Below are 27,267 nucleotides of genomic sequence, written 5' to 3' on the forward strand. Positions count from 1 at the left end.
ACTCCTACAGTTTTTAGGAAATTTTGGGCTCGATAATTAGAGATCTAAGAAGAGCCTTCTGTTTTCCATTTGAAAAAGAAAATCCAAATGTGCATAATAGAGTTGGATTCGTACGTTAATTCTGTAATGAGTATGTCTCATAAAAAATATGTAACGAGTATGTATCAATGGCACCTCGCTAGCTGGGTAAATGGATGATCAAATTGTAGATAGATGTTCTCGATATGCCTTAAAAGGTACAACAATTTTGTACCTTGCAGTATATATATTTCATAAGGATGTTATATTGCTTTTGCAACAAGTCCGAGAGTCTTCTATCTGAATCTTGAGGAGTATCTGCTATCTGTGGTGTGTATCGATATATCAGTTAATGACTCAGATGATTATTTATCTGAAAGGTGTGAGACTGCTTCTTCTTCTTCCTTTTTTTTTTTTTTTTTTTTCCAATTACAATGACTCCATCTAATACAAGATGAAGGCATTGATGAATAAAAATAAACGGGAAGTGCTTGCAGGAGCTTAGGAGCACAAGAAATGTGCTCCTTTGTTGGAGCACTCTCTAAAATCAAGGTCATTTTGCCGTATAATATTGTTTAGAGCAAATTATCCGGTTGACCATTAAACTTTTGCAATCGTCGAGTTTTGGTCACTCAACTATTAAAAGTCTGATTTTGACCACTAAAATGTATAAAGTTAGATTTAGCTGTTAGGTTCGCCGATCTGTCTGTCCGTGCGATTTCCAAGACAAAAAGCAAGGTCAATTTAAGAAGTTCAACACTGGCCATCCTCTTACACAACTTCATCTCCTCTCCAACACTCAGAATCATTTCAATGTCATCCCGAGAGTCGATAGATTCACAGGTCTTTAGAAGTTTTCTGACATGTGAAACAAGATCCAACCTTGAATCCGAAGTATGCGTTATTGGTCGAAGGTAGGTAATCAAAGGATACCTTCTTGCTTCCCGAAATAACAGGTGATGAGCGAGGATGCTATTCCAGTTCAGTACTGATCTGTGTAAGCAAAATAGATATCTACTTCCCTTGCCAGGTGCAGTTGTTAAGTCCCGTCCCCCTATGTATAGGCAACCCAATCAATCCCTTGCTTCAAGACCTTAAAACATTTCCTTCTTTCTCACTTGGCGGAGGAGACATCTGCAGATGGATGCCCCAACCTATATTTTGTTTGGGTGGTGGACCCTTATCTCAAAAAACTTGAATTTAATTAGAAACTCTGGAAATCAGATCCATGGAATTTATCTACCCAGATGCATGCCTGACCTTCACTTTCTTCCTTCTTTCCTCAACAGAGAACAAAGTACTCGAAGTACTTGAAGGGAGAGGTATGTAATTTCGTTCTTCTACAACTGTACCAGCGCCTGCAACCTTGAATCACAGCGCCTGCAATAGTACTCTGCATCCAAACCAATAGTCCCCCCAACTGTACCAGCCATATAAGCCCGGAGACCACAGTTTAAATGGGCAACATGACCACAAGCATAACCATTTAGTAATGCTTGGCACCTAATATAACTATACCCACCATAAGATGAACTTACGGTCTTACAACAAAGAATACAACAACAATCTCGCCAGAAACCAGGTTCACTGCAGCAAATATCACAAAGCATGACTCCTGAAGCACTCCCAACTGCTCCTAAACTGGTACATGTTTTGTTACCAGTCATGCAAGTCAGATCTGCCATAGGGGAATCAGAGGCTGACGTTTCTTCTGCCATAGGGGAATCAGAGTCAGATCTCCTCTGTTGGAGAGGAGATGAAGTTGTTTAAGAGGATGGCCAGTGTTGAACTTCCTAAATTGACCATGCCTTTTGTCTTGGAAATCGTGCGGACAGACAGATCGGCGAACTTAACGGCTAAATCTAACGGAATGGCCTTGCATCTTAACTTTATATATTTTAGTGGTCAAAACCAGACTTTTAATAGTTGAGTGACCAAAACTTGACAATTGTAAAAGTTTAGTAGCCAATCGGATAATTTGCTCTATTGTTTACTAACCTTAGTAACAAGAAACCTGAAAGCTCTGTCTTAGGTCAATCAATGTCATTCTCCCATAAAATAATGGTTGCTAAGCTTAGAGCATCCACAATGCTATTACACTTTGTGGAGTGTAATCCACATGCCACGTCAGCATTCCACTTTCTCCTCTTTTATTACACTTTCACTCACAATGGATTACACTCCACAAGGTGTAAAAGCATGGATCCACAATTAATCAAATATTTATTTTAATAATGCATAACTCATATCCCATAAATAAATAAAGTAATTTTTAAAACTAATTTTGTTATTTTTAAAAAATAAAGTACTAACTTTTGTTAAATTTTGTACATTTTGAATTTTTTTATTTTGTAAAAATGATATTATTAATTTTTAAGTTTGAATAATATATCTTTTTCTATGTTTCAAAAATAATATATTGTTATTTTTTTAAAAATAATTATGTAGGAAATTAAACAAATATTTGATACTTCAAATGCCATAGGGCCCACCTTCAATGGATTACACGCATCATATCCATGATGCGTGTAATCTCCACGACACGGCTGTAATCTCCATGACACGGCTCCCCATCTCCATGACACGGCTCCAATGGGGAGCCGTGTCATGGAGCGGTGTAATGGCTCCCCATTACACCCGCGCTGTGGTTGCTCTTAGTAACAAGAAATGTGAAAGCCAGCTAATAAGTAGAAAACAAAAACATTGTTAACATCTAATGGTAGGGATGACACCCACAATGCAGCATTTAAAGGGAATCTTTTAAGATTTTAAACTTCATATGCCATAACGCCAACTATGACACCAAATGTACGTAGCATCAAACCAAGATCATTTTACGATAAACCTAAACGTTGAGTACTATAAATTCACTTTGATTTGTCCGTATTATGCTTAATCTATGGCATCTCAGAGTTACTACATATTTGGAAGAGTATAGTATAAATTTGTCGGACTCTTTGAAGAAGAGCTAACATTGCTCAATTTTAAGGCCGAAGTAAAATGGGCAGTGATCAGAGAGTGGTTTGTGTGAAGAAAGTGAAGCAAAAAGTGGCAGAAGAATGGGACGAGAGCATGCCATTGCCTGGAGACATTATAGAAGGCATAGCGGCAGGTGCTGCTGCTAACACATTCGTACCAGCCAAGGCAAGGTCAGTACTTAGTTCACAACTTGGAAGCTTTAGTCGACAGACTGAAGTGATTTGGTTGAAGGTGAGGAGAGGGGATAGCGTACTCAAGCTCCAAGCATGTGTGGTGAAAAAGGGATGTTCAAAGTTGCAAAGGAGGTTTACCATTAGAGCAGCCTCTGATGAGAGGCATGTTGTGGGTTTAGCAGATTTAACTTATGAACAATGTACTGCACTCCAAGGTACGTGATGTTTTTCTCTCTAGAAGCCAATTGTACAGTTAACTTTCTCAGATAATCAAATGATGCATAGATCAGAAAACTTCAGCTACAGTTCCCATCTGATTCTGAAAAGTTTATCGTAGCTAATGACATGTCTGTTCTGATGCTGGTCCTATCTAGAACCACTTTCCAATAGGTAAAGGCTGATTAGGTCACCACCTAGGTTCAGCTTCTTGCCTTCTCCTACCCCTTTTGCAGGGCCAAACTACAATATCCATATAGGTTGGCTACAGTAGGGAACGTTATGCATTTCATGTATGATTGTAGCCCCCAAATTACTAGCATTTTGTATGAAGTGAAATTTAAGAAACTATGCAGTAACATGTCAACTTGATACAGAAATGAGTAGGAAGATAGTGACTATGGACTCCAGGGGATTCAATAAAGAAGCGATAAAGTACGACTGGAAAATGAAAGTTGGGACCTATATTCCGGATGAGGGGTCTACAGTTGTTAGTTCCATTCTTTTCATGCCTCTGGAGAGAGAGCACAACATTGAAGCCACCACAACGAGAACCATGGCCTGGTTTTCAGCAGCTGTTTCTTCAGGGGCTCCCCTTGTGTTTGTTAACATTCAAACAGAGCAAATTACCAACTCGGTATTGTTCTTGACTACTCACATCCTTAATTTAGCAGCTTGCTTCACCCAATTCACTCTTCCACGAGAACGTATAAAATTACCCGCATGCCTCATCCTTCTAATTAATACTAATGCACTTGTTGCTTTAAGCTTCGAATTCCCCAAAGGAACTTTGGAACTAATCTGAACCCTCTATATTTTCTGTTTTCTTTTCAAAGAAGAGAAGTAACATCCCGAGAAAAGAGAGTGCAAGGATCAGGCAACAGAAATACACTACAGATGTCCAAAGATTGCAAGGTATCAGATTATGGTTTCTCCCGGGGGTTGCAGAGGTGTCATTCAAGTTGACACCAGAAAAAGGAGAAACCAGATTCGGAATGAACATCAGCAGAATTGATGAGGTGACAGAAAAATCATCCCTTACAGTTGATAAATATCAGCAGTCTTCTGTCAGGAACAAAACCAGGGATTAGACAAAAGTCCTTGACAGACCTACAATAAACTACTTTGACAAAATTTTCATTTCTTAATTAAGCTGCTAATTTACTCATGCTGTTGTTCATTCCAGGGTTTCATCTATGTCCATTCTGTAACAAAAGAAACAGCCGCTGAACGTGCTGGTCTCGGGGACTTACTTGAGCAAGCAAACAAAACTGGTCATCTGGTCGTGATCTCGCGGTTAGAAGGAAGGAGCCTCATGCCTTCAACAGTCAGCTCTGACGGTCTAATACATTGTTGTGACAATGCTGAAATTAAGGAAACACTCACTTCAGCAATGGAAGAATTGGATAGCATCCGGATTCATATCATGTCCTGGCCCAATAATAGGATTCACCAAGCTCCACAACCACTTGATGTTTCTACTCTTAGGCCTCCACAGTACTAATATTACACCAAGTCAGCACTTCTCACTCAGTCTGGACCAACAATGGATTGTACTTGACCAAAAAATTCTCAGGAAGATGCAAGTTTTCTGATTAATGCTTGCCGGTTGCCAGCACAAAATATGCAACTTATACCGAAAGTTAGCTTTTCAGATCATGTTGATATTCGTAATGATTCATTAATTGAACAGATATTCATCTACAGGAATCCAAACAAAGAATTATGTTGAGCTAAGAAACCATTGCAGCTTTGCCGACTTAAATTATTAAGCACCTAAACATTGACAAAACTATCCGTCTTTCAATTGTATGTTTGTTCATCTGGATAAGAGATTACTTGAATGAAAGAGTCAACTATAAATATTCCCATGAAACAAGCACCTTCTTGTTACAATACAAAATTAGTAGTACGGAAGGCAACATATAAACAAGAATTCAGGTTTTCTACTGAAACTTGGAAAGTACTATATATTTGACCATTTTGAGGGCCTAGAAGCAATTAAACGTCCTAATTTCCTGGCCTGAGAAACTCAGGCAAGGAGCCAATTTTTCAAGCGCTAAACGGCAACCGGGCTGCTGCCGATGCCAGAGAAGAGCTGAGCCGCTAGCAATGGCCACAGTCGCCAATTCTCACCTCTCAAAACGCCTGTCACCGCTAGTCCCTGAATCCCGTTGGCTGGTCAACACCATAACCTCAATCCTCCAGAAAACGGTAAACCCAGAGACGGAGCTCCCCGATATTCTCAACCAATTCTCACCCCATTTGACGCCCAAATTAGTCATCCAAGTTATTAACAACCAAACAACCCCTTACCATTCTCTTTACTTCTTCAACTGGGCTGCTAACTTAAACCCCAACCCCAGTAATTACTTCCACACACACCATTGCTACATTGCCATTGCTGACAAGCTAATATCCCATAGATTATTTTCTTTGGCAACTAGATTACTTGAATCCCACGACAGATATTCTGATTTTATGGTGGGGAAATTTATCAAAGCTCATGGGGATTTAGGCCATTTAAATTGGGCTGTTAAGCTTTTTCATCATGTAAAAGAGAGAGAATTTGGGGACTGCTTGTTTTCATATAATGCAGTCTTAGGCGTTTTGGTTAAGGCTAAGAGGGTTAACTTGGCCTGGGGATTCTTCGGGATGATGATTAAAGAGGCTGTTGTAAAGCCTGATGTTTCCACATATACAACAATGATTAGGGGGTTTTGTCAAGTAGGCATGATTGAGCATGCCGAGAAGGTGTTTGATGAAATGTCCCGAATGGGGTGTGAGAGAAATTTGTTTACTTACAATACTATTGTTCATGGGTTCTGTAAGAAAGGTCTAATGGAAAATGCTCGAAGCATTGTAGATAAAATGGTTGAGAGTAGGGTTTATTTGCCTGATATGGTTACTTTTACCACATTGATTGATGGGTTTTGTAGGATAGGGAATACAGACGAGGCCATGAGGTGGTTTGATGAGATGGGGAAGAGGAATGTCAGGCCTAATGTGTCGACCTATAATGCTCTGATCAATGGATTGTGTTTGAATGGAATGGTTGACGAGGCCAAGAAGATGCAGACTAGGATGAGACTTAGTGGAGTGAAGGATAATGTAACGACTCAAACGAGTTTGCTGAAGGGATATTGTGCTGCAGGGCGATCGAATGAGGCCATTCAACATTTCAGGGAGATGGTTGGTTCTGGTTTGGAGCTTGATCAGAAATCATATGCAGTTATTGTAAATGAGCATTGCAAGTTGAAAATGCCAGATAAGGCTATTGCTCTATTAAGGGAAATGAGGGTGAAAGGCATTAGTCCACCTATGTATGGTTATAATGCTGTACTTAGGAGTCTTGTAGAGCTGGGTGAGCTTGATAAAGCCGTACTTCTTTTGAAACAGATGCCACAGATGGGTTGCCATCCAAATTTTTTATCATATAGTGCAGTGATTTGTGGCCTGGTAAGGGCTACAGGAAGGATGCAAGATGTATGGATGCTAGTTAACAACATGCTTCAGGATGGTAATAGGCTCGATACCACTTTATACAATTGCTTAATTTGGGGATTTTGCGAGGATGGAAATGTGGAAATGGCTATGAACTTTTTCTTGAAAATTATTGATGAGAGATATTTGATTAATCTTGAATGCTTTGAAGTGTTTGTCAAGAAACTGGTCGCTGAAGGAAAGTTATTTGAGATTGAAAAGCTTTTTGAGCAGATGAGAAAATGCTGCCCAATGAAGGAGATCCACAGATATCAAAAGGTTCTAGATGAGGTTTTAAGGTGAAAAAGAAGCTAAGTGATGAAGTTATCGAGTCTGTCAATTCTTTGCTGCAATGTAGTGTGAAGAATTGTTGGAACAAGGGTACTCATACGAGACTCATTTCTTCCTTCAAGCTCCCACTTGGAATGTGGCTGTAAAATAATCTATAGAACACCCTTCCTACCAAGGTTTCAAATTGGCAAATTTCTCATCTACTCAGTATGAACTGTGACCTGTTACTACACTCGGTACATAACTAGGAAGCAAGAGCCTTATTCTTGTAAGTATATTCCATCAGACATTTCCTTTTGAATATCTTCAGTTGCGGTATGTGGAAGGAATTTCAAAGTACAACGCGAAGATCTTTGAGGGCCTCTGCCTGCAAGCATGCTGCTGCCTAGCATTATAATGGCTCCTCACCCAAGTGCTTCTGAACCAGATGCAGCCGAAAGCCTGGAACGCAGAAATTCTTACCTAGTAGTTTTGAGCAAGACTTGTGCTCTAATCTGTCTTATGCCCAATCTATCTGCCATACACAAGCCAAAAATGCTTTTCTGCACTTCATGGAGACCTCCACGGAGAACAAGGACCACTTGGCGCTCCTGGTTTCGCGACAACCTCATCAATCTTGGGTACAATTAAGAAAATGCTGATACTGATTGAGGGTATTTCACCATCCTTCACGAGTTGTTTATCTGATGCCTCGTTTCCAAATGTTTTCAATCTGCAGAGAGTGGCAATTTTCAAGCTCTGTTCTAAATTTGCCTGGCCCGTACCTTTTGACTTACTGAAGTCATTGATTATCCTTGTGATATTGCCTGGGCTTTCCTGAATAATTTCTGATTGAAAGATGACAGACTACCTTCAACAGATCCCATATTTTTTGATTAATTTTTCTACAATTTCTTGGCGACTGGCATAAGCGATAATTGAGCATGTCAAACTTTGATGGATTACCTAGCCTTCCCCTGAATAATTCTGGAAGCCGTCTAGCTAATACTACTGGTTCATCATGCCCTGGATTGACCAACAGTTGGATCATTGTTCGTTATCATTACTTAAAAAGTTGATGTTCTATTTGCAAATCTTTTGTCCACACGACAACAAAGAAGTTGGAGCTATATGATGTTTCCTAGATTGAGGAAACACAGCCGGAATTGTTTCTATTGTATCCCAGGAAAATAAAAACAAAAATCATACTTGGTGGTGTGCACAAAACAAAGCTTAGTAAATATCCATTCCACGGGGCCTAACTGGGTTGAGGAGAAAATCTTCTTAAAACTTTGATTTTGTGATTGTCCTTGGATGATTCGAAACAAATTGACTGCAAACACCTAAATGAATTTGTCGTCAAGAAAACGTCGTCCACCTATGATTGAAACCATAAATGGGTAAAGAATTCTTGAGATTGGAAGGTTTCAACCACTAAGGCTTTTCTCCAATTAAAATAGATTATCCTTTGCGTCAGTGATGTGAACTTCAATTATTAGTTTTATGTGGATTCGATCTGGCGGTTACCAAGAATACCAGTAGAGGACAATATTAGCTATGTCAAAAATGAATTTTGTTCATCTGGGCACTCTGGCAGGTTGATAAGATCATGTTTGGACTGTGGACTACTTTTGTCATTTCCTGCATTAGTTTTATCAAAGTTGTACCATTAACTTAAACTAATGCAGAAATGACCTGTTTAAGCTTAGTTCCATTGTGCTTCTCAACCAAGAGGCATTAGCCTCAAAAGCCAAGTCTAAAAGGCTACAGAAACAAAGAAAAGAAGGATAGAGAGAGATATATATATATATATATATTTTGAATAACTTGTTAGACTTAATCCTTGTTTGAATTGCGAGTTTTTGCAGAAATGTTCTTTCTGACATTTTTTTTAATTATTTTTTTTATTTCACACATATTACATCGTTATTTTTTTATGTATATAAAATTTCTAAAAACTTGCAATCCAGACGGGGTTTTAATTATTTTCCTTTTTTTTCCTAGCAAGAGGGAATAACGGTCCAACTTGAGTGAGAATTTTCAATTTATTGATTTGGACTAATTAAGAACCAAATTAATGAATCCATTTTGAAATGTTGAATCTAAAAATCACAATTCACGAAACTTGTACGATGATCCCAGCAAAGCGTTACATGCCTTTGAATGCAATGCAACGAGACCGGAAAATAAAATTCGAATGAGCTTCTTCTATTTGGCATGGCATCATCATTCTGGCCCCTTAGTCCAAGCACAAAATTATTGTTCCCAAATCATTTTGTAACTTAACTTTTTTGTAAAACCTGACGAAGCATTGTTTCCCTGCAAACTCAACACTTTTGTCTCCTTCTTGTAGTCCAACAATGCAACCTTTTGTCCATTCAAAAAAAGATCATATTTCCATGTAAAAAGACCCTTTCCTATTGGGGGGGGGGGGGGGGGGGGGGGGGGGGGGGGGGGGATAATGGTAGTGGGTATTTATTTAAACTTCCTTTGGAGTGAACGTGGACCTATTTGATGTTTAGCCCCTTTAAGATACTACTAAACTGGGAGCAAGTGATGTAATTGGCGCACTTCAGACCTTTCTAACACAAGGGGCACTTTTTCCCTTTTACCAGAAATGAGTTATCTTCTTCTTTCTTTCTTTTTTTTGGGTGAAAATTCAATTGGTAACATTACCAGAAATGAGTGTATGAAGGCCGATTTTATGGACCAAAGGCAGGAGCAGTCAACGGAGAAATCATTCGGATCGATATTGTATATTTTGCACAAGATGTAACTTAGTTTACACATTATATAACTCATTTTGCACAATATATAACTATAGAACAAAATTTTATGAATCTCACACATAATGTGCAAAATAATATACAAGATGAACGATTGCTTGCCCTATTTTCCGATATTTTTTTTTTTTGGATCAAACTTTAGCTATCAACCTTCTGGAACGGTTGCTTGCCCCATTTCCCGATTTTATGTCAACTCCAAATCCCTCCTTCCAAGTATGTGCCAAAATCATTTGTCCCCTCCTCATCATGTTTTAGTCACATCAAAGTACTCATTTTTGTCGATTATAATCCAATGTTGCCCAAAACACTCTGAAATTGTCTTTCGACCAAATATCTACATTCCATTTTTGCATCATGCCGAAATATAAGTAACCCTCTATGCTCAAATATCTCATTTATCAAAGATGCTTTTTTAAACAGTTGTACCTTTTTTTTTTATTATTTTTTTTTCGACAGTCAATAATAGTCTATTTTAGACTTACTCCTACTTCTATTCTAATATATTTTAGGGAGGATTCAACTAGACCTATGGGGGGATCGACAGAGACTAAACCACCAACAGACTAAACGGGTGCACTACACACGCGTCTGGATTTGAAGAGCCACATATTGTGGCAATTGGTGGTTACCTCCCACCCCACCAAGCTTTAAAAGCTTGATGGTGGCTAGCAGCCCAAAGGCCGGTGATTTTTTATTTTTATTCATCAGAGGTAGTTTTTATTTTTATTAGAGGGGGCCTTTTCAAATAGAAGCACAAAGGGTATGGGGATAAGGATCCTGCGGTTAGAGGGTTGGTTTTAGCAATTATTTTGGGAGGTGTAAGAAGAAAAACAGTTAGTTTGCAAAAAAGAGTTAGAAAGATGGATTTGAATATATATTTAAAAAAAAAGAGTCAAGATTGTTTGTATAAATTGCAAAAGTAGCTTCTTCTTCTTTTTTTGTCAAAAGTAGCTTATTAAATAGGGCATAAATGACATTTTGATTGGATGTATCGCAAATGACGTTAGTTTTGAGAAAGATTAAATGTTTATAAGGTTGGACTAATGTAATTGGTACACAAGGGAATATTTTAGAGTACAACTTCACATTATTTCTATCACATCTCCTTCTTTTTTATGTTTCGCTATTTTATGATGCACAATATTATATATAATGAGAGTGGAGTTGGCCACCACCTTTAGTGTGTCATCAAAAAGTTACCACTTAATGTGGCTTTACTTAAGATCCATGTGGATGCTTTGCATCCGTATGGTCCGATGGTGGTTTAGTCTCCATCAGTTTCCCGTGACCCTGTTGGGTCACTCTCCTAGTATAGAGTATATTAGAATTAGGAATAGGTGTAGATGTAGATGATGACAAGTGACAAAAAAAAAAGAAATACTTAATCCAAATTTTACAAGATAAATCAACATTAATAAAACTTTATTCAGTTAAAAAAGAAGAATACAAGTGCCAAATTGGCACTAGTTTGGGGAAAAGTCTTCCCTTTGTTCTTCTTTTTTTTTTTTAAGGAAAGAAAAAAAATACAATGGATACTTCTATTTTTGTTTCAAAACAAAATTCTTATAGAATGATAGCTATACCATTTGCTAGCCAAAGGACAGGATTCATTTCAAAAAAGATTAATTTTACTCTGTGCCCATTAATTATATTCAAATTCTTTTTCGGTCCTTAAATATTAAAACGAGACGCTTTAGATCCCCAAAAGTATAGAATCTATTACATATTAGTATTTAAAGTATAAAATTCTTCCCACTCAATTATAAAATCTATTTCACTTCCGTCAATAATTTTATTTGAACGGAACAACTTTTATATTTGATGCTCTAACGTGCTCCATTTTAAAATTTAAGGATCAAAATAGAAATTTAAATATAATTAAAGAGTGCAAAGCGAAAATTAACCTTTTTGGAAATGATGAATTTGTCATTTCAAGAAATATTTGATGTAACCTTTTTGCCAAAAGTGATGTGGCATTATCCATAACCTTTCTTCGAGGGTAAGTACGGGTGGGCATGTCCTCCCATGCTGTCGAGTGGTTCTTTAGCTTTAGCCAATCTAGAAGCGCCCATTTGGGAAAATGTAAAGGCATTTCTCTAAAAAAATACTCCCCAGTTAAAGCAAACAAGGTAGTGGTGATGGTGGTGGCTGTGGTGGAGGTGGAAATAGGATGGTTTTGTGAGTGGTATTTGATTGTTTGTATCTTGTGATGGAGTAACTAATGAGAGCTTGTCGCTTCCATGCTTAAAGGGCTTTATTCATTTAGTAGTTCCTTTTCCTTTTATTTTTGATGTGAAAGGAGCAATAGTTAGTAGCTTTCGGAAGGGAGCAGAAATAAAGACTTTGTTAGCATCAAATCCAAAGAACTATTAACCAAACAAGAAGGTTCTTTGTCAGTCTGGGAAACTTCACTCTTCCACCGTTGCACAGGTGTCTCTCTTATTCCCTCCAAATGACCTTTCTTTCTTCTTGTATCTATCTTTCATTTCGTTGGAATCGTATAGTTACTATGTCTTTGTATCTCAGGATTGCCAATTGTTCCTGATTTGAAATTGAACAGTTAGCTACCATTGGTTCTTGAAGATGTGTTGAAAAATTTTTTTTTTTTTTTTTTTTTTTGGGTTTTTCGTCTTGTCTCCTTTATACTCGTACGCAGTCTGGAAATTCAACAACTTTTGATATTTCTGGAACACACATCTTTTGTTTGAGTGACGTGCCTTCAATTCAATGACTTTGAAAATTGGCTGGCTTTAGTAAATATTGAAAACCATCCTGGGATTAATGATTTACTGTTCTAAACTGTTGATGTTCTAAGTTGAAGAGAATATATGTTTTGTGTCAGATAGTTGGCCTTGAGAGAAGAAGGTAAATAAAGGAATCCTTTTAAGTTTTAATAGGTGAAGTTATTTGCGCAATTGATTGTAGTTGTTTTGCTTGTTCCTTTCCGATATCAGTGCACTCGGTAATTTTTATACTAAACATTTCGAGAATAGTTTTACCTTTCCTAGTTTAGCAGCTCCAATCTTGTTGGCCCATGTGGCCATAAATACACACAGACAATTCTTGGTATGTTCTAAAAGGAAGTAAGATCATCTTTACTACTAATTCTTTGCTCCTTAGCATGATTGTTAGCATGTCAAGTTTTTAAAAAATGTCATTGACATGCATTGGATTTGTTGTTGTTAACTGAGCCAGGAAAACATCAACTGCAGTTGCAGTGTTCACTGTCCTGCAATAGGGATTTAGACGTAACAGAAGAGAGGTTGTAAATAGCTACTGAGTATTAAGGATGCAAAGCTCTTGCAACAAAGATGGCCAATCATTGGCACCTTTTCTTATTACTTGCTCTTCTCTATGGAACTCTACTGAACAATCAAAGTTTTCTCCTTCCAAGAGTGTTATTACTGGACCAGAATCATCTAACAACGAATTTTTCCATGTGAAGCAATCAGACTTGCTATTTCAAGAACTGGATTCCTTATCAACTCTGTCAACCTGTCAGTCTCAATACGTTATGGCTGATGCTGCAAGAAACAGCACTTGTATGCATACCATCGGATCACAGTGTGGTCATACTTGCTATTCCTTGTCATATTCTCTGATATTTGTTTTTTCAAAATGAAACCTTGTAAATTAATAAACTCTTATGATTAGACATATAATTAGAGTTTACTGCACCAAACTAAAAGTTATGCACAAATTGAGAAATGGTTCAAAATTTTTAATTACCTTACAAAGAGTAGATAGACGTTGAAGTTCCAATACATTTGCATGACATGTGAAATTTGGACATCACAATGGACTTAAATTTTGTATTTGTGTTTGACTGGCAGACTGAATAACCTACGGTCTTGCATAATTTCAATTCTGGTGTAATTGTAGGGGAAACAGTAACAATTTCTTTTAGTATCATGTGAAGTAATCTACCACTTCATTTGATACATATAAGGTTTCTTGACTGTTAATCTGGATTCTTTTCTTCCTTAGTGTTACTATTTGTTGCTAAGGTGGTAACTAGCTTCAAAATGTTGAAAATAAGCGGACAAGGTGAAGATTTTTTTTTTTGGGTCAAAAGTTATTCTTTTATATAAACCATAATCTTTGAAAATATGCAGACGAGGCAAAGATGTTTCTCAATTGTAATTGGAATCACTTTGTGCATGGTCTAAATCAACATTTTTGTGGCCTTTAGGAAGGCTTTCTGTACATTGCATGTTTGTGTTTTCACTTTCTAAATCAGTGAGGTCACTCATCCACTTACATTTCTGCACGCTCTGTTCTATATACTCAAAAAACATACCTGATACTTAGTGATCCAACATATATACAATAATTTCTTTGGAAACCTAAACTCGGATGTATTTCATCCACTTTACCAACATGAGCTCGAAAATGTTTCCTCCACCTTCAGAGTACTAGCTTGTTTTTGTCTCAGCCTTTGTCAACTTATATTAATGGAAGTTCTCTCTTTCTCAGCTGGTGATGAAACTCATGGAAGGCGTGCAGAGCAGTACCAGAGATCACCTCTTTTGTGTGTCAGTGCAGATTTTACTGTTAGCCAAGTACAGTTGGATTATAACAAGTCATTGGTGAGTCCATCTCCATTCTTTCCTCAGTGCAATGCTTGGGACTGCTGGCTTGGTAGAAAAATGTTAACTCTGATTAGACATGTTTTGATATCGGAGATCCAGAGACCTTCAATTTTGCCTTCTAATACATGGCATGGCATAAAATTGATACCTTGGCATGTCTTTAATGATTTTAGTCTTAGCACCTACATCTTGCATCTCTTATGAGAAAGACAAACTTGGGATGGTTTTTTTTTTTTTTTTGGGAGGGGGGGGGGGGGGGGAGGTGGAGGAAGGGGTAGAAGAGCCATTTATAGATGCATAGATGACCCTTTCCATCATAAGTCATTAGCGGAAGCTCCTCACTTCTTCCATGTAGATAAGATAATCTTATTCTAGATCTACATATGCAAGAGCAGCCACACTTTATCAACGCTTTAAGTATATTAACTAAGCAGTCACTGAAACAGGTAGGATTATTTACCCATGCACAGATTGAGTAGCTTGGTCATGACTAATCTACAATCCACAGTATAGGTGCGTGACTTAGTCATGGCATGTTGAAAACACTGTGTATATGCACATTGTAATGCACCAACAACAGTGACAATACCTATAATGGAATGCCAACAACTGTGGAAGTTGGGGTGAAGACAAACCAGCATACTTAATTCTCAAATTTGGCTCAGCTCTAGAAGAGTTTGTCTAAGACTGGTCTGTTAATTAATCTCCTATGTGGAAGGAAACTGATCAAAAGTCTCTCCCATATCAAAGGAAGACAGTCCAGTGCCAGTTCTACATCCAAGTTATGAAATCAGTTTATTCTAGTCTTTTTTATTATTATAGATATTCATTTAATCCTGGAAGCAACAAAGTAATCTAATCATTTCATAGTTAAATCTATAAAAGGCTAATGCAGAAAACCAGAAGTTGAAGGCTTCTGTTTGCCTCTGATTGACCACTCCATGCTTCAAATATTGGTGATATTAACAACTCAAATGGAGACTAGAAACATGCTTAAGCTCCACACAATCTGAACTAGGAAGAATGGGCATGTGGCTATTGCATAAATCCAATGAAAAACGGAACACAGGAATTTATGGTCTTTTGTGCTTTCAGGCTTGCATACCCTTCCCCAGCAGTGAATCCTACTTTGGCGGGCTTGTAGCTGCTTATGGGCCAAATGCTCTTGTAAGTCCTTCATTCATCAGTTGTAATAACAAGCATCTTAATTCTACATATTTTTGGGAGTATTGATGTTTGTTATTAGAAAAATGAGGAGTCAATGAAGGAAGTTGATTTTTTGTTTGACATGGAACTTAGCAGAAAATAGAGAAGGCAAAAGGTTGTGGGATACAAGGACAAAAACAATTTCAAAGTGAAACTATTGTCTAACAGTTGGCGTATAATGCAGTTTGTAGTAAGCTTAGGTTCTCAATCGTTCATGAAGCAAGATGGTAAATAGGACTCATGCAGAGCACTCTCCAGCTTAAGAATGCCAATTGGTTTTGATGTTTAGAATCATAATTTACGTTTTCTGCATAATCTGAAGAGAATCCAGCTATTTACTACAGTTTGTGTTGTGGATGTGCACAATACATCATGCACTTCATAATTCATCATGCCTCTTCTTTCTCTTCTCTATTCTGGAGTATCTTAGGTACTTCTCATGTGATGGGATTGATAATTTGCATTTTAATATTTTTGTTGCTGTAGGATTCCTGAGTTGGAATTTATTGGGAGTTCTAAATTGGTTGTTATTTGTTTTGTGTTAAAATAGACCATGTTTTCTGAATGATATGTTTGCTCTTTCACTATAGCTAGGCTTGTTACTGAATGCTGGAAAAGGATCTATTATCCAGGTAAAAAGAAAAATTAATTAAAAAAAACAATGATAAAAAAATTTGCAAGATGCTGAATGAAGGTTTTTGTTATTTACTTGTGGATGGAATGTGTGTCTTCTATCCGTAAGAAGATGCTTCTGAATCTTCTGAATGGGAGATTAAGAAGAATCCCATTGGCAGGCGAAGGTTGGGAATTAGCAGCGTCATCTAGTGGTACAAGTACCTATGTTCTTTTGAGAGCCTGTGATAAGCTAAATCCATGAACTTTACCATGGCTTTTGGCTGTAGTTGCATTTAACTATGAATTTGTCATTTTTTTACTTTAGAAGGTCTTCTTTAAGCTGAAACACGCTGCATCAAATTTAATGAGATGCATGAATTTGGTCTTTTCAGCAATCAATGTAGCTTATTAAAATGCTTGCTGCAATATGACCAGGTATGTCCTCCTATGGTGGGGATGCTGCATGCAAGAGTTCCACTTCCTCCTCTTCAATGTGCAGAGGGCATGCCTGTCTTGGTCAATGCTAAGCAATATCGTGCAATCCTCAGACGAAGACGAATCCGTGCAAAGCTCGAGGCTCAGAACAAAATGCTCAAGTTCCGAAAGGTACTTGTAGCTTAAAGCCATCACTTTGTGCCTCAACTAATAAGTTCGGTTTTCATCCTTGAAAGTGTTAATTTTGTTTTTTGCAGCCCTACCTTCATGAATCTCGACATAAACATGCGGTAAGGAGACCTCGGGGTTCTGGAGGGCGCTTTTTGAATACGAAGGATATAAAGCCATCCAAGCTTTCATCTCCAAGCTATACTGAGGATGCTCCTCTTAAAATGCTTGCTGGAGATATATCTGGCTCCGAAGCTCGGCTCTCAGAAAGTTGTAGTTGGGCAGCTTCCACCCCATCTGGCTCTGATGTCACAAGCATATTCAATGGTGATGACATCTTCCAACACCCAGAGAATCAGGTGTCAGCCTCTTCTTTCCACATGGGCATGCGTGTCGGAAAAGATTCAACACATTTAGAAGCTGGCAACCTGCTTTTCTTATCCATTGATGGACGTGCTCGAAACTGACTGCATCTGCAGCTCTGTTGGGCAACTCGCAATGAATATTTGGCAGGACATCCTTGGCTATTTCACTACTCTTTGTTCCAGACTTGGAATAAAAGAGGGGACTTCCTCGTAGGATATGTCCCATTCAGGCATTCGATGGTTCCATGATTATGGTTTCCAGATAAAGAAGAAACGCATAGCTGGACCAATGTTGTGTGCTTTTAATTTTAGTGTCAATAAAAGGTAATGATCCTTAACTACTGCTCAGACAAGGAATGGTTGTGCTTTCAATTCCTTTTGTCTGATGTTTTTCAGAGTCTGTTTTTCTTGCATTTGGTTTTGTATGGCTGTGTTTGGCCATCGTTGGTGATTATGTCTTGCACTCGCAAAGATGTACTAATAAAAACTTTGATTACCTTGTGTAATTCGTAATTGCCTGCCTAAAGTTCTTACTGCGCCTCCCCCCTCCCCTTAAAATTCTTTTTTGATTCTTGGCACATTTTGCACATAGGTTAATGTCTTTGTCAATTCATCTAACATGAGCTGACAACTCCAAAGTTAAAAGGGTTAAAAACAAAAAAGTCGTATGTGTTATATCTAATACACAGAAAAGCCTTCTGTAGTTTCAAAACATACAAAAATGAACTAAATTGTAAATTAACAGAATTTAGTAAACTTAATGAAAATGATGGTTTTGACTATTAAACTTACTGGAGATTCTGTTAAGTTTATCGGATTTCGTTAAGTTTTCTCTTAAGTTTATCGGATTCCATTAAATTTACCGGATTCTATCAGTTTTATAATTAGTTCAAAATATAAGGTGTCATTTTGTATGTTTTGAAACTATGGAGGATTTTTCTGTGTATTAGATATATCACATGGGTCTTTTTTATTTTTAATCCAAGTTAAAAATACATATGGTTGTTTTACCACAGAAAAGGTAAAATATTCATTGAGACTAAAAAGAGGTTAAAGCTGTAGCCATCACATAGTCTGCACTAGCTAGCTACAACATGAACTAGGAGCCTAAGATCTCTTTCATTTGCCTTTACGAGGAATCCAGTGAATCAGTAACTTCAATCCATTTGAGTTCAACTTTCCAAATGGTGGGCAAAAAAATGTAATCGTTTTGGAATATGTTTAAAACCCAAAGCAAAAAGGGTCGGATTACGAAACCAATGTCTTACACTTGATAAAACAAAAATTCATTGTCTAAATTAATTGATGTATTAGAAGTAAAACTTGTTTGCGCACATTTTTTACACTGTAAAGGTTGAGATTTGTAGTGTCATTACCATGGAAGAGCTTATAGTTAAACTGATCTTTGTCTCTTGTAAGTGACAGAGTAGTAGTATTTTTTTCCCCTTGAGGAGTGTGTGATTGATAGGATCCATGCAAGGAAAATGTCTCTTGTATATCCTCGAATTATATTACTACTTACCTTTTAGGGATAATTTCACAAACCTCCCTAAGGTTTCTCACAATTACAAAGAGCTTCCCTCAGATTTTAAAAATTACATATACCTCCCATACTTTTACTATTTAGTAACAATGTAGATCCAAGAATTTAGATTTTCTTTCAAAAATCCTAAATTATTCTTTTGTACAAAACTAAGAAAGAAAAATATAGTATACTCAATCATTTTCTTCTATACTTTGTATAAATCAACAAGCCAAACAACCGTCCGAGTATAAGTTTTAAAATCGAGTAACTACCCAAAAGATCCCAAATTGCATATACAATATCAATACTTGTCACAATAAAAAAACACACACGCACACACTCACACAAAATCCCATTGAAAACCAATTTTATACTCCCAAAGTAAATATCAATGCTCAAATATCTTTTCAATATAAGCTAATTTGATCTAGAACCACAATTACAATTCTCCTATAGTTTTAAAAATATTAATATCTCAAAAGCTGAAAATAAATTCTACCTCTACAATAAAATCATAATAAAAAATTTCTAATCCAATGAAAAAAAATCATTATGTAATTATTGACATTTTATAAAAGTTTTTCCTGATAATAAACAAAATATGACAAATTTCACATCTTTAATTCTTCTTCCTATTTCAATCATTAATTTCATTATTTATTTCTCTATCACTGCTAGTCTCTTCATTTCCTTTTAGTTTGACGCATAATCTACTCCCTTTGTAGATTTTGTAAATTCAATTTGCTAATATCCACAAAACTGAAAATAATAAAAAGAGGTTCTATTAACTTGAAAGTAGACAAAAGACAGGAAAATAGATTTTTTTTTTAGGTTTTGTAAATTTATTGTTTTAAATTTAAAATTGTCTACTAAGTGGAGGGAATTATAGGTATTTTATTATGTCAAGGAAGTAAGTATAATTTCTTAAACCTGAGGGGAGCCAAGTGCAATTGTCAGAAACCTCAAGGATGGTTTCTGAAATTATCCCTACCCTTTAAATCAACATACAATACCAGAACTGCCCATTAATTGCATTCTTTAATGTGCAATTACTAAAGACTTCGGTTAATTAATTACATGGGAAGTCATTGATTTTTTGTCGTAATCATAAATCTAGTAGGACTTTGAACCCTTTTAAAATTAGTTCTCACACAATATGCTTTTGTCATCATTTCCAGTTGGTAAATTGAATGACAGCAATGCCTTGGAAAAGTTGGTAGTGTAATGTAGATGTATGATAAGCAAGCCTATTCAAGCTCCAAAGCAGAAATTTATGTTGCTTGACTTGATTTGAGAGAAGAGTTAATAAGGCTAAAACTCGATTTGATAAGGGTCAATACTGTATTAATAAAGATAAAACTTGATTCGACAGGGTTTGATATTTGTTCCCGAGCCTTATCGAACTCGAGTATTCAAAAACTCGAAATACTAAATTTCGTGTAAATTATCTAAAATAGAAATTCTTATTGGTTAGTTCATAATCAAACTAAATATATTATATGAATAATAAAATTAATTGAGCTATTCGACGAGTACTGAAATAGCACAAAGAGAGGTTCAAACTCGACTTGATTCTTGTATCAAGTTACATGAACTTGAACTTGATTTGACCGAGTTCAAGCCAAGTGACTTCGAGTTGGTTGTTTGATCTAATTGTGTGCAGCTCAGCTTGCTAGCACCCCTAATGTAATGGAGTATTTTTTTGGTAAATCGAACACTACCTATCATAGACAGAAAAGAAAAATGCCAAAATCAAGTTGATTATCGAGAGGAAAATAAAATCCTTCTCTCTATAAGTAATTGGTTAGACACTTGATAAAAATTTGGATAGACGTAGTTTGTTTAGATAAGAGTTTATTTGGATGATTTATTTGAAATAATTATTATAACATTTTTTGTGATGTGATATATATAAGATAAAAAGATGATTGAAATTTGTGAAGTAAATTATTTTATTTCAAATTATCTTAATCCAAACACAATTTTTGCTTATTTGTCTATTTTGTGTATTTGCCTGACCACTCGGTCTACAAGTGGGACCGTAGACCGGATTCACCAAGTTTCTGCCTTAGTACCAAATATAACCCAAATATAATATAAGGAAAAAAAATAATGAAAGAAAAATCTGACCTGGACTCGGACTCAACCACTCATCATCAAATCAACCTAATTTTCAGTTTTCAAGTCCACTGATGCCCCTTGTCATTTTAACTGCAGTTAAAAAAGATAAACAAGGTGAAGGTGGTAAAAGGGTAAGTAAAGGGTAGGTCAAAACATTTTCCCAAAATTTCCCTCCGAACCCACAAATCGCCCCAATCTCCCAACCCCCCCCCCCCCCCTCTCTCTCTCTCTCTCTCTCTCTCTAAAACTAGTACTACGTCTCTTTACTCTCTCTCTCTTTCAAACAAACTTCACTCAATCCATATTCTCAGAGTCTTCTCTGTCTCCCTATTTTACTAAACACTAATTGTTCAAAGTAGTGGTAATTGAATTGAATTGAATTTTGAGTTAAGATATGGATGCTAATCCCCAATACGGTCCGAGGACGGTGGAAGAGGTTTTTAGGGATTTCAAGGGTCGAAGAGCTGGCTTAATTAAGGCACTCACTTCTGGTAAAATGTTTCAGAAAACGATTAGCGTAATTTTTTCTATTTGGTTTGAATTGTCAGTTATTAGTGATGGCATATGCTTTTGAATTTTCATTTTGGTCAGTTTTCTGTGTTTATTTGATTTTTTTCTTTCTGGGGTTTTGCCAATTGTCGTGATTCTTAAATGGGTTATGCTTTTTGTTTGCAGATGTTGAACGGTTCTATCAGCAATGCGACCCTGGTATATTTTTCTTCTTTTTTTTTCTGCGCACCTTTTCTTCTGGCTGGAAAATGTCTTTTTTTTTGGCGAAGTATTTTATTTTTGTGGCTGAATGAATTTTGGGTTTTTCCCCGTCTATTTGAAATTTATCTTCTAGTGAATTTTCGGAGTTATTTATTATTCTTTTGCTGCAAATTTGGTTGATTATTTGAGTGCATGTATGCATGAATTTTTTTTGCCTGGACTGAGGACCAACATTTAATTGCAGCTGTGTGTGTGAAACAGTGAAAATTGTCTAACCTTTTAGCGCCTCTTTTCTGCTTGTAAGATTGATGCATCATGTTCCCATTTCATTTTTACGAGTCCTTTGTCAATTCCACAGTGGTTTCAAATTTTGAATGTTATGAATTGTTGGAGTACATGCCTTTGCTTCGTAGTTCGTTTGAGTTGTTTGCTACTTTTTAATCGTAAATTAAATGTTTGTTTCATACACAGAAAAAAGAACTTTACCATGATTTACTCATGTATGCTTAATGCTTACCTTATACTTGTTTGTGTACCATATATACATCTGTGTAGAGGGGGAAAGAGAAGGTGAGCTCATATGATTGGAGAGTTCCTGAGCAATTATTTGCTTGCGGGATTCTTCAATACATATTGGATTTGACTTGTTCTGGTCTCAAGCTTAATCTCTATGTATGAGTTTGTGGTCCAGGAAAATAGAGAAGAGTTGTCTATGAATGGCCAGACAATCTCTTTAGCATACTCCATCGGTGGATATTTTAATTTTAAGTGCAGATTGATTTCATTGAAACTCTATTCAGGATCTGTTTAGGTAGGTGGAAGAAGTGCTTGAAGCTATCATATGTGATACTTTGTGTCTACCTGGTTATATACCCTCTCTAGCAACCTTTTCTATGCCTTTTTGTTTTTGCTTTGAACTCCAAACTTCCATTTGTTCTTGAGATAGACATTATTAGAGAAAATTTAACCTCTTCACATGCTTTTCTTTGTAAAGTGCTTCATGAATACAAAAACATCTTTAATGAAGGATGTTAGATTTGCCTTTACAAACTAATAGTTTCACTTATAACTGTTTACAAATAACTTGCATACGTACCCTTTCAGGCTCTGAGCCTTCTCAGAAAATGATAAGTACTTCTGCTCTTTACTAGTTTTTCATGTCTGACTTTCTTTATTATCATTTGCATTTTCTTCTTTTCTGTACTTTATTTGCTTCTTTTTGCTCCCTCCCTTTTACTTTAATCATTTACTTTCTTCCATGATTTTTGTTTTTCAAGTCTTTAAATTTCGCTTTTTGTTACTCTGATTGAAATGTGCTGTTTGTTATTGCAGTTTCTGTCTTTCTTTGTACTTTGATTATCAAGAGTTATGTGTAGATCTGGATTTGCACTATTTTAGGTAGCCTCACATTCTGGATTTAACAACTAAAAGACTGCATTCAGTTTAAGAACATAATAAGGTTCTTCTTTCTATTGTGTATGAACTGCAGATAAGGAAAATCTTTGCCTTTATGGACTTCCTGACGAGCAGTGGGAGGTTAATTTACCTGCTGAAGAGGTGCCTCCAGAGCTTCCAGAGCCTGCTCTTGGTATTAACTTTGCTCGAGATGGCATGCAAGAGAAGGACTGGCTTTCCCTGGTTGCTGTGCACAGCGATGCATGGTTACTTGCTGTTGCTTTCTATTTTGGTGCTAGATTTGGATTTGACAAAGCTGATAGGTAACTAATCCTCACAATATTGGTTTAGGTTTCCTTGATGAGATTTTTGCAACTGGTTCTGTGCTTGAAGTAGTATTAATTTACAATAACATGGAAAATGACATTATCTTCTTGTGTTAAGTGAGTCGATGCTATTGTACATGTATGGATAGAAGTGTGTTGACTCGTGTGCGACCATGCATTTCGTTGTTCCTTGGATTTGTTATATGATGATTTTGCATTGCAACTTAGCACTTTTCTGCCCAGTAAATTTTGTGCCTGGCTATGCTCTCTGCTTTCGCCTACTTGTTAATACTGGTGCATCAGAATGAATACATGCTTCAATTTGGTTAATGGATGAAGTTTGATACTCATGATTTTTATGGCAATTATAATTTTGTAAATCTGCAAATTTCATATTTCTGTGATGTCTAAAATGAGTGTCATTTTTCTAATATCCCCAATTTATGTTCAAGTTTGGAGAGCATTAGTTCACCTGTAAATCAAGAATCCCCTTTTTATTTAGATGCGGTTGTCTATGATTTGCTCAATTGTCTCTTCAAAAGCTTGCTTCATTGAAGGAAAAGGCAAAATACTAGGTTAACATTAATTGTTATGAAAATATTATTCTTTTGATTTTTTTCCCCTCTAAGACATCCGAATGTAAAAGTTTTCTTTTTTTTTTTTCTCATTTTTGTTGTACTCTTGTGTTTGAAGATCTTATTATCCATTGGTTAATATCATTGTTTGTGTCTTTGTAATGCAGGAAACGACTTTTCAATATGATAAATGATCTGCCAACCGTATTTGAAGTCGTAACTGGGTCAGCCAAGAAACAATCCAAGGAGAAGTCATCAGTCTCAAATCACAGTAGCAACAAATCCAAGACAAACTCTACGGTACCAGAGCTTCCCAAAATCTTTTCTGATATGTTTACTCTGTACTATAGATTAAAGCTGCTCGGAGATGCGTGGTTAGTGGTGGTTTTTATTCGTCAGATAATTAATGGAGTGGGGATACTGACAGGAAGTTACAGATTTCTGGCAACTGGTCTTTAATTTATCTTGAATGCAGATCAACAGAAAATTAATGTTGTTGCTAAAAAAAAAAGCATCATACCTGTTTACGTTTCATGGCCAGTTTCTTTCTTTGGGTGGTCATCTTGATGGTTTTTATGTTACCATTGAATTGTTATGCACGGCAGAATTGAAATGAGAACAGAAACCTAACTTTGAGGAGTTTTGAACTGTAGAGAAAGCCTAACGTGAATTTTTTGATATGTCTCATTTTCCTCAGGTTTAGTAGTTTAATTTGAAGTTTCTTTCTTGAAACAGCGTGGCTCTGATACCCAAGGCAAGTATTCAAGAGGGGTACTGAAAGGTGAGGAGGAGGATGGTCTTGATGAGGAAGATGAGGATCATGGCGATACCTTATGTGGTGCATGTGGTGAGAACTATGGAGCAGACGAATTCTGGATTTGCTGTGACATCTGTGAGAAATGGTTCCATGGGAAGTGTGTTAAGATCACCCCTGCTAGGGCTGAGCACATCAAGCAATACAAGTGCCCATCTTGTAGCAACAAAAGGGCACGCCCTTGACCGTAGAAGGTTATATGTGCCTTAGTAGTCTTGAAGTTGAGTTGCTAATTGTCTGGTGTAGGTCAAGTACTTGTGTCAGCAGTGAATATATGTTGCTGTTTCTAAAATTTTCTGGCGTATTATGTGTAGGATTTAAGGCTACATCAATTGTTTAGTTGCAAACTGGATTTGATTGTTCAATTTGAAATAGTTTATGTTCGCCTTTTCTTAAATTGAATGCATGTGACCTCCTGTCATATGGTGGACGGACTCTATGCTTTGCTTGTTTGATTACATGCTGGACACTTGCTTTCCATTGCTTGTTTATAATTGCATTTGTGCAAGATCTTAGTGTAACTGAATCCTCAGCTATTAGACTCAGTCACAAGTTGCTTACGATGCCACGTACAAGATGAGGAAACCTTGTTGGCTTTTCTAAACCATTAACTTTGCTGGTACATCCCGCAGTTTACCAAAATCTCTTGTGAATTAGTTTGAGCTTCAATGATGTCAACCAATTAATATGATTGTAGCCTTTCTGCATTTCCTGAAAATCATTCATGTTTATCTTTACGTGCAAGTATTATGTGCCCCGAGGTATATATTCTGTATTCCGGTCCAGCAATGATTGGATTTATGAAGGGTGTTGTAAAAACGTTCAGTAAATAACTTAGGTGCATAATGGCCACTTGAAAATTACTCTCCTACCCAGCCTTTTTACACTTCTGTTGATAATGAAGGGATTGTTCAACCTTTCATCTTTGTAGAGTTCTTTTCTCGCTTCCCATTATACTAATAGAGCAATAGAATTGAAAGATCCCCAAGTGCTGCCATAGAAAAAATAAAAAGTAAAATAAAGATAGAGAAGGATACCCGATGGCTATTGAGAAAAATTGTAACCCAAAAAAGATAGTAGATGGGGGTAACGCTGAATCAAGTACCTCGTGAATTATTCGATCAACAGATTGATTTAAATTCATTTTGATCGAGCTCGAGTTACTCGGAAATGACTTGATTTAAATTCATTTTGATCGAGCTCGAGTTACTCGAAATTACTATCAAGTCATTTCCGAGTTTACGGATTAGGTACTTAAGAGCTCAATCGAGTACTGCATTAAATAATTAAATACACACACATGATGACTAATACAAGCCATTAAATAATTAAGTACACACACACGAAATCACTAATACAAGCTTAGCATTATTCAAGCTAGTATTCGAGTTTGAGTCAAGTTTTTGACATCGATAAGGTTCAGCATTATTTTCAAGCCTTATCAAATCGAACTCAAATGTTTCTACAAATTCCTCTTTTGAGCTCAAATGGCACTCGTGCACTTTGAGTTCAACTTGAATATGATGCTGCTCGAGCTGAACTCTGCTCAACAGCACCCTTATCGTAGGCAAGGCAACATGGAGTCCTAAATGTAAAGTGAAAACCCCTTTTTTTTCTTGGGGTGTCGTGGGTGGTCCTAGGCCGTGGTATTGTCGGAAGAGTGACAGGATGGCGAAGGTATTGAATTGCTCAAACTGGAATCGGATAAGGTGGTCCATGTTTTACTCATTGATATGGCAAGTGGGCAATGCATATTGCATATGGACTGTACTTTTTTTTTTTGGGTTTTTGCCATTTCGGAACAGGGAAATTCCAAGGGATTCTCACGTCAGTGTCCTTGCTTTTCTCGTTTCCCGGCTGTCGTTTTGCGCAGAAGAAATGGGCCGTTCTTTCTGCTTTTGCCTTGCCGTCCCCTGCTGTCGCATTTACGATGACTGTAACTCCAATTCCTACAGTGACAGAGTTTTACAACTTTACTTAAGTTAATCCTCACTGTACTACAATTGAATGTCCCTAACCAATTAAAAACTACACTATGCTTTACAATGTTACAAAAAATACCAAAGGAATAATTCGAGGCAGCAAAAAAAAAAAACCACCAAGTGATAAACTGTAAAATCACTGGGCTTAACTCAGTGGCCGCCAGGGAGGGACTTAAGTCCCTCCTTGGACTGTAAATTCAAAAGTGGTGTCATAACATTCCCTTGATCTAGTCAAGTCTGCATACTTATTAGACTCTCTCTTCTCCATAGATTAGGATAGAATGTGTTATACAATTGTTATCGTTGTCAAAAAAAAAAATAAAAAAGATAAACTGTAAATTTCACATATGATAAATGATAAATCCCCTCAAATAATAATCGTAATATTTCTGCTCACTTTAGTGAAACCACTAGATAGCATCTGCAACTTTAACTTGGTAGAAATGGTGATTATCTTTGTCTGTTTGTTTCTTAATTTTACATGTTTTTTTCTTTTGGGGTTTAACCATTCC

At 36.7% G+C, this 27,267-nt stretch overlaps 3 protein-coding genes and 1 long non-coding RNA gene across 11 annotated transcripts; 3 read left to right on the forward strand and 1 right to left on the reverse strand.

Annotated features, from left to right (window-relative positions):
• Nucleotides 1-826: 826 nt before the first annotated feature.
• LOC113703771 (uncharacterized) lies at nucleotides 827-1,722 on the reverse strand. The gene is made up of 2 exons (XR_011820112.1): nucleotides 1,384-1,722; nucleotides 827-900 (listed from the first exon to the last, which is right to left on the reverse strand). It is a non-coding gene; the product is annotated as an uncharacterized lncRNA (long non-coding RNA).
• A 1,022-nt stretch (nucleotides 1,723-2,744) lies between these two features.
• On the forward strand, nucleotides 2,745-4,985 carry LOC140013108 (uncharacterized). Its single transcript, XM_072062188.1, has 4 exons — nucleotides 2,745-3,385; nucleotides 3,764-4,023; nucleotides 4,223-4,405; nucleotides 4,573-4,985. Exons 1-4 carry the CDS (start codon nucleotides 3,019-3,021, stop codon nucleotides 4,888-4,890), a joined length of 1,128 nt encoding a protein of 375 aa, XP_071918289.1. The 5' UTR covers nucleotides 2,745-3,018; the 3' UTR covers nucleotides 4,891-4,985.
• Nucleotides 4,986-11,914: 6,929 nt separating this feature from the next.
• Nucleotides 11,915-17,812, forward strand: LOC113702810 (nuclear transcription factor Y subunit A-3). Of its 8 annotated transcripts, none has more exons than XM_072061803.1 (7): nucleotides 11,918-12,355; nucleotides 13,121-13,187; nucleotides 13,378-13,494; nucleotides 14,402-14,514; nucleotides 15,613-15,684; nucleotides 16,774-16,944; nucleotides 17,031-17,812. In XM_072061803.1, the coding sequence occupies exons 3-7, from the start codon at nucleotides 13,440-13,442 to the stop codon at nucleotides 17,406-17,408; spliced, it is 789 nt and encodes a 262-aa protein (XP_071917904.1). In that variant the 5' UTR covers nucleotides 11,918-12,355; nucleotides 13,121-13,187; nucleotides 13,378-13,439; the 3' UTR covers nucleotides 17,409-17,812. The 8 variants fall into 8 exon arrangements, with proteins under 8 accessions (XP_027079757.2, XP_071917904.1, XP_027079758.2 ...); XM_072061806.1 differs by having other exon boundaries at nucleotides 11,920-12,355; nucleotides 13,378-13,467; XM_027223956.2 differs by having other exon boundaries at nucleotides 11,915-12,355; nucleotides 13,121-13,494.
• Nucleotides 17,813-21,189: 3,377 nt separating this feature from the next.
• Nucleotides 21,190-25,170, forward strand: LOC113704305 (PHD finger protein ALFIN-LIKE 4-like). The gene is made up of 5 exons (XM_027226123.2): nucleotides 21,190-21,443; nucleotides 21,628-21,660; nucleotides 23,153-23,381; nucleotides 24,127-24,259; nucleotides 24,695-25,170. The coding sequence occupies exons 1-5, from the start codon at nucleotides 21,347-21,349 to the stop codon at nucleotides 24,956-24,958; spliced, it is 756 nt and encodes a 251-aa protein (XP_027081924.1). The 5' UTR covers nucleotides 21,190-21,346; the 3' UTR covers nucleotides 24,959-25,170.
• Nucleotides 25,171-27,267: the final 2,097 nt, after the last annotated feature.

The sequence above is a fragment of the Coffea arabica genome, chromosome 8e (assembly GCF_036785885.1).
Source record: "Coffea arabica cultivar ET-39 chromosome 8e, Coffea Arabica ET-39 HiFi, whole genome shotgun sequence".
Classification (NCBI taxonomy): Eukaryota; Viridiplantae; Streptophyta; class Magnoliopsida; order Gentianales; family Rubiaceae; genus Coffea; species Coffea arabica.